This window comes from Thermobia domestica, chromosome 4 (assembly GCF_964235325.1).
Source record: "Thermobia domestica chromosome 4, izTheDome1.hap1.1, whole genome shotgun sequence".
Classification (NCBI taxonomy): Eukaryota; Metazoa; Arthropoda; class Insecta; order Zygentoma; family Lepismatidae; genus Thermobia; species Thermobia domestica.
The window spans coordinates 241,690,241-241,698,242 of NC_137457.1; the positions used below are offsets into that span (position 1 = coordinate 241,690,241).

At 36.5% G+C, this 8,002-nt stretch overlaps 1 protein-coding gene across 1 annotated transcript in view; it reads right to left on the reverse strand.

Moving 5' to 3' along the window:
* Tap42 (immunoglobulin binding protein Tap42) overlaps positions 1–7,595 on the reverse strand; it is a 41,469-nt gene extending 33,874 nt beyond the window's left edge. The window contains exon 1 of the mRNA XM_081755631.1: positions 7,436–7,595. Coding sequence (XP_081611757.1) covers positions 7,436–7,552 — 117 coding nt within the window. The 5' untranslated portion in view covers positions 7,553–7,595. The remainder of the gene's footprint in view (positions 1–7,435) is intronic.
* Positions 7,596–8,002: the final 407 nt, after the last annotated feature.

Genomic DNA, 8,002 nt, shown 5'->3' on the forward strand with positions numbered 1-8,002 from the left:
TAACCCTACTATTTCAAGTGCTGAATTTAAACTTCCTTACTAGTGGAAGTATCGATGCACAGTAAAGAAAGTTGCATTTTCGGGGAAAACCCGTCATGAAAAAGTGCTCGGGAAATTCCCGCAATTGAACGCACAAAGCATTGGAAGTGAACACTTCAACAATAAAACTATTTTTAGCTGGAAGATATTTATTTTAATTAAAGATATTTACTTTATAAATTCGGAATTATCTCTTTGTTAATTGTCTTAAATCACAGGCGTGCTCAGACCCTTGGATTAGAAGGGACGGGGGGGAAGAATCACTAGCGGTACTCCTGAAGATATGCAACCACCTTGTAATCATTACTTTATAATTATATAAGAGCAAAACCACTCTCCTTTTAGTTTGGAGAGACGGAACAGAAAAGCTCCCCCCCCCCTTTTAAAGTCGGCACCTGCAGATAGTGTGTTACGTGTGTTTGTGTGTGATAATATACCGCTGGGAGGAAACAAACGGAAGAAAGACTAAAATATAATTAAATCGGGAAATTTTGGTCGAGTATTGCAAAGTTCAGTGTTACTTTGTATAGCGATGATTACAGACGTCTTTCAGGGTCCGTTTTTATGAAATATAATCCTTATTAGCTGAGAAAATTATTTTATAAAATCGAAAAAAAAAAAAAAAAAAAAAAAAAAAAAAAAAAAAAAAAAAAAAACGCAATGCCAAAACTTTAGCCCCCACTTACCCCACCCTACTATTTCAAGTACTGAATTTAAACTTCCTTACTAGTGGAAGTATCGATGCACAGTAAAGAAAGTTGCATTTTCGGGGAAAACCCGTCATGAAAAAGTGCTTGGGAAATTCCCGTAATTGAACGCGCAAAGTATCGGAAGTGAAATTCAACAATAAAACCATTTATTTTACGCTGGAAGATATTTGCCATATAAGATATTTTGAAACATTTATTTTATAATACATGAATTATATATTTGTTTTAAATTAATATATTTGGTATTCATACTGTATTTGGCGAACGTTACTGAGGATCTTGGAATGATTCGATCTACATTTGTTCGTTTGTCTGCCTGTACACCACACATATCTTACAGGGTACAACTTTCGGTCTTTTAAGTTTAAATTTTCAGGGTACAAGCACGAGTCACACTAAATTTCCTGCATAAATTTTTGGCGGCATACAAACGTAATATTTCAAAATGGCGGCATCTTTGTTTTTCAAAATTGCAGGGTGTCCACGCTGCAAAGAGCAGTTTTCGGTCTTTTAAAAACAAATTTTCAGAGCAAAAGAAGAGACACTCTAAATTAGCTGCTTATGCATTTTGGCGGTGGTCCAAAGTAAAATTTCAAAATGCCGGCCATTTTTCAACTAGCGTGTATCCACGCTACAGGGTGCAATTTTCGGACTTTAAAGTTTAACTTTTGAGGGTAGAAGCAAGAGACGTTTTAAATTTGCTGTATACATTTTCTCGTCGATTCAATATAAAATTTCAAAATGGCCGCCATTTTGTCAAAACAGTAGTAAACAGAAAATTGTTGCAAGTTGCGACAATGACAATCTTGAAATATAAATCACATTTTAACACTTTTACCCAAAAGACATTGAGATATTTCGAAAAAAAAAAAAAAAAAAAACAATTAAACCCGAAAAAACCCATATGGGCCCAGGTGGGTTGGGTTTTTTCAAAAATACCCGGGTTTTTTCAAACCCTGATGTGACCCCTTCTAGCATAACCTTGTTGTTGCATAATAACACCAAGGCGAAACAAACTAATTTCTGTCCATATTTAATACAAATACATAGAGTAAATTATTTAAACAAACAAAATAAATAAATAAATAAATAAATAAAAATAAAAAAAACGGTTTAAACAAAAAAAAACGAAAACCACATTAAGTTGCGTGTAAATATAACATATGATCACGATCAACTGTTACTTGTAGTGGCGAGCTAGTACAGGTTTGTCCGTTTTTTGGATGAGTAATCGTTTTCACGCATACCTACTTTCGCTTCGCGCCTTCTCCCTACACATGTATGCCTGCATGGGCTCACCAGCTTTGCCTGCCGACTCGGGATACAATTCTTGCTTGTACTGGCTACCTAGTACAAGTTGGTACATGTCTTTAGCACGAATAATAGTTTTTGTGTATACCACAATCGCCTCGCATCTTCTTCCTTCAGATGCACACCGGTGTTACCGCTCTGGCCCAGTAGCTTCGCCCCGTCTTCAAGCGGAATACATAGAACTCTTGTTTGTAGCAGCCCACCTAGCACAGGTTGGATAGTGATTTTCTCACAATTATCGTGGGTTATATTTAGATGTGCGGGGCCAAAAGTAAAAAACAGAACATTTACAGGAGACATGAGCTGATGTTACATAAGGGTAATTGATTCGTGTGTAATTTGAGAAGTCAATGGAATAAAATACACTGTACGGAAATGAGATATGTGAAGGGCTGTATGAACTATTGGTAGTAAGCGCAAGCGTGACTAAGCGTGTATGAGTACAGTGATGCAATAACCTAATTTTACTCGAATTACTGTAATATTAACATTATTTTCAGAAAAATGCTGGCTCCCCAAAACTAAATCGTTCTAATGGCGTATCACTTCCTACTCATATTATCAATCTGTATGGAATTATTTGGGCATCTGCCATGAAAATAAGAATGGATGATATCTTAGGAATCATGAAAAGCAAAAATGTGAAGGTAAATATATATAAAATAAATATATATGTAATTTTATAATTTTTTTTAACTTGATGAACTACTGTAAACTTGCGTTAACTGTTTCGATGGTGGCTATCAGATGAAATGTCAGCAAGAGAGTAACAAAAAAGGCAATAACGGTCATCACTGTAGGGTGACTAATTAGGGAGCAGGGTTGGCAAAAACCATGGTTTTTATTGAAAAAAACCAAAAAAAGTTTTTTTTGTTTAAAACCGGTTTTTTTGGTTTAAACCAGGTTTTTTTGGTTTAAATAATTTGCTCTATGTATTTATATCACATATGGACAGAAGTAAGCTTGCTTCGCCTTAGTGTTAGTATGCAACAACCGGATTACGTTGGAAGGGGTCACATAAGCTTAAAGCGGAATCCAAACCGCCTCTCGGCTTACATCCAAGAGAAATTGTTCTCCATTTGAGCTCGAAACCGGGACTAATTGACCACAAATGCTATACGTCTGCCGACTCACTCACGAAGGACTCCTGATAAAAATATGTTGTACTGATCTTTACATGCTTCTTAATATAGTCGTCGAGAGTCATTAGTACAGAAGGACAAAAAGATAAACAATTGCACAAGTGGATCCATTATACAGAATTACATATGGACAATTTCGAAGTACTACAGAGTACAGAAGAATTAATTTAGTCCAAGTCAGTTCACTACGACTTTTATTAGTCCAAGTTAAAGAAATATAACGACTTACTTTGCATATCAGTAAGAAAAGTGAATAAAGATACGAATTATTTGAGTCCACTTTGGCTCTGACCCATTTATACATAAATAGTTACCAAACATTCTCGTTATTTTCAATAATTGCCTCTCGTGGGGTTTGTATGACCCCACCCCAAAAAAGTACGACATTTCGATGTATTTTATCAATAGTAAAAATTATTAAAACGAAACAATGTTTATAATTTTCCTTTGGTTGCATAACAATAATAATAAACTATAAACAAATCACAAAAGAAACATCCATAAATTTACATAAAAAATGTTGCTTTAGTAATATAATCTCTTTGAGTAAAGAATGGGGAATTTAAGTCTGAATATAGTACGAATAATATATGGGAGTGAAGCGTGATAACCCACAAACGTGTGTTCATCAAGATTTTACAAATAGTTACACTTTTACGGACATTTTTCGTTTTTTGGTTTAAACCAGTCAACCCTGTTAGGGAGAAAAACGAAGTTAAATTCTGAACTATATGAGTTCGCCGACCGATGCGATTTTAGGCAAACAAGCAAAAGAGCATAATAAGACAGAGTTTCAAACCCCCTGTCTTATTAACAAAGATAGGATGGATATGCTGTTGTAATGGAGGGAAATGCAGAAACGTAGAGTGGAAACTAATAAGAGGGAAGTTGCATCTGAATTGAATGTACTGAAATGGGGCAAAATTTTGAGTGCTATCCCATTTTATGAGTGTGTGTGGAGGAGGGGGGCGTAAATTTGTACAATCCACGGAAGAGGAATATTATATTTGATTTCACAATAAGATTAAACAATAAAGATACATCGAAATACAATTCGCATGAAGGCCTATACTAAGATGGCAAATACAAAACGGAAAGTGTACTCTTTACCACATAGTGCCCATAAGAAAGACATGATGAAGTTAAGTGCTATGTGAACTGTGAAGGCAGTGTACGAAGTGATCATACAAGTATCACAAAGCTGTGAAACACAAGGCATGTATTCTATAACTTGTGTTTTCCCACTACCCTCCTTTATGCATATCCCCACGTCGCTGACGCACTTGCTACCTACGGACGCAGCCCCTCGCTGCCGCTCTTTCCCTGACTCTGATAGATAGCATTGGTGGGTTTTAGTGGTAACCTAGCACAGGTTGGTTCGTGTTTTATGCACTGTAGTTTTGCCATACGTCCACACTATTTACGCCATGTTAAGCCCTCTGAAGTCAATCTGCAACTAGTAATGGAGCTTCTCATTTGGTGCATGTTATACTAAAAGAAATGCATTTTTCATGAATATGTCTCCATGGAATGGGATAACACGCAAGAAAGAAGTACTTTTGCATGAGATTTGTTGTTGTAACTATTCCATGAACATGTGTTTGATAGCGGGCAGCACCCGGAACTTCCTCTCTAAAAGTTAAGTTATGCAAAACTGTAAGGATTCACTATTTTAGTAATTTCTGAATAGTGATTATCAGTAAGGAGTAAATGCCGGAAATGAGACAGTACTAGCTGTAGGTAAGGTATACTAAAATATCAACACGCAAGTAGTAATACAATGTTGAAAACAAATTCATGAATGTCTTATCCGGAGCCGCTATCTGTGGAAGATTAGCAGTAAACCTAGAACTACACTAACATTAACACGTCAGTACAAGCCCCCCAATTGTAAGATGAGGACACGCCATGACGGCAATTTGCTCACGCAAGTTTTGATAGTTAATTTCAATATTTGTTCATTTTTATTGAGTGAGAAATTTACTCCATGAAATTTTGGCTTCTTAGCTTCTTATAGACACTTTCAGTACCTAAAAAAGATTAACCTAAAGATTTTGAGAAAAATTTTGTTATGTTTTCAGTTTTTGAATTTTTTATTACTACACGAAAACACGCCACGTTAGGATATTGCTGCACTCTTCGATTTACAAAGTAACGCCAGAACACGCGCTGTGAGCAATTGCCGCATTAGCTATTTCGGCTATAGGAAATTTTGTCCGTCAAAGTGACACATGTTTTATTATTACAAATGCAAAAAAATGTACAAAAACATCATTGATGTACTAGAACAGTGATGTTATGAAACTAGTCCAGTGAAATTTAGAACGTATACTTACATGTCACCTTCTCCGTTCTTATCATTTGCAGCTAGTCCTTGGCCACCCTCGGTGCAGTTTGTACATGATTGTCTTATGTTCCTTGCATTTCGGAGTGTTGCAGGTGATGCATAAGACAGTAATTTTACTGTTCTTTCTGCTAGGGCAGATACCGCAAACTATTGTGACCTCGCTGATCAGGTGCTGCTTGAGGTTCTTGTCTAGTTGGCTGAAGTTTGAATATTTCAACTAGCCGGTCCTTTATTGACCTTGCGATTGGATAGTTTGCAGCTACTCTTCTTTGCGCATAATCCAAAATAAGCTTTCGGCCAAGTGATTTCAAGAAGTCTTTTCTTGCAGGCTTGTTGAATTCATTATCTCCCATGTTGTTGGCTTTCCAAATAACAAACGAATTTATTCCACCAACATTCAATTCAAAGAAAAAAATTTTTAGTGGCCAGCGATTTGATACACTCGATACGCTATACTCTTTTGCATGGCGTCACTGACATCTACATTACATTTGTTTTTGTTGCAGAAGGTAATTGGTGGTTTGCATGCATCACCTGTACTTTCACCAAACTCATTGTCCTCGTGCCATGTGCAAAGTAATACAATATACTTGTTCTTTGCAGCTTTGTAGGATACAAGTGCCACCTGTTGTTTTGCTCTTCAAACAATACGTTTAAAGAATGAGCAAACGGCCCTTAAAATACAACACTTAACACTAGAACACGCCCGTTAGGAATTTCCTCACGGTGACCAATACACACCCTTCAACTCCCGAACCATGCGCGTGACTGGCAAAACCGGTCAGAGTGAGGTGGAGGTGGGGTGGATAGGGGATAACTCGGCCCCTCCGCCCCTATTGTCTTAGAATAAGGAAAGTGCAGGTGTTTTTGCAAAACTGCGGCAATTTGCCGCGGGTGCGTGTAACGACGTGTTAAGCCTGTATGTTATTTCTACCTTAGGGTTAATTCTAATTACGGGGGAGGGGAGAATACAAACTATGATAGTAAATAGAACGTAATGTAACCGAACTCAACCTACCCTACCCAAAATTAAGCTATATAGTTATAAAAAAATATGAATTCATAGGAAATCTTCTCTCCCCTTTCCCCTCTCTAGATAAAACACAAGGAGACCACCAGAAGCAATTGCTGAAAAACAATTCTTTCGCCATTTGCTTATAATTACCGGTTCCGGATGTATGGCGTAAAACCTACAGTACAAATACACAAACCACCCTGTGCTAGGTGGGCAAAAAAAAAGTTACCTAACCGACTCAGGTCAGGGCGAAGCCAGTGGGAATGCACCGCAGCGTGGGGATGCGTCAGAAGGGATCAGGCACGTCAGTGATGATGGGTATAACTTGGTTTTGCCAAATATAAGAGTATCAATAATATTTGTCATTGTTTTATACTAGTAACGCTCCTCTTGTAAACATAATGTACAGCTTCTGTACAATGTGTAGAAATACACCGCTGGTTAAAAAGAATATCTAATAGAATCATCTTTCATATGCACTCACTCATTTTATCCATCGTAAAGCACTCGCAATTTTACACTAGCAACCCTACACTTGTATACCTAAAATACAAATGTATTATTTTGTATAAAATTCTGTCGCCTGCAGGAATAGGCTATGTACTTTATAAACGTGTCTTTTTATAGAAAGTATTCAAATTTCCCTGCAAATCTTCCAAAACGTGGTGCGCCAAAACTATACCAACACCGCTCAATAAATTATCTAGAGTAATATCTTGCCTGTGTTATTATGGTAAAATGCTATGAACTCAACTACGGAACACCATTATGTAAATATTTGAAATGGATCGGTAATGAATAGTTCCTTCATTATTCTGCGGCTTTACTTTATGCTGAACATAACAATTTTCGAACTATCAGTGAAACATACCTGAAAACTAGTACTGTTAGTTGGCTCATCGCTTTTAGATAGTGAATTGTACTTTTCAAGACCTACATCAAATATATCTGACAATTTCTTGTCATTCACTTCTGCCTCGGATGCCATTTTAACATTTCACTATTGTTTTGTTTTTGTTTACATCACGAAACACAAATACCAGAACATAAATGAAATTGGGATGTTTTTCATCTCTATTAAAGTTCTGTTTAAACTAGTTTCTTTGTGTTATGAAGAGGGTCGAGGAAATATCAATGATCGAATTATTTATAAACAGGAAAGAAAAAAAGAAAATTATTAAGTATAGGACAATAGGAAGACTTAACACTCGAATGCCCAGAATTTTGAAAAACCTTAAACATCCGCGAGTCGCCAACTTGTTCTCGATGACTTTTTATGACCTTATCATTAAGCAATCGTCGAAGATAATTCATTTATTTGTTTCTGAATTCTATTGTTTCTCTTTCTCATAATGTTGGCAAAGCAGTCATTAACTAGGGAGATACGCGGGTTCAGGACTTCAGAGAAGAAGACAATTTTGTACAGTTTGTATTTATT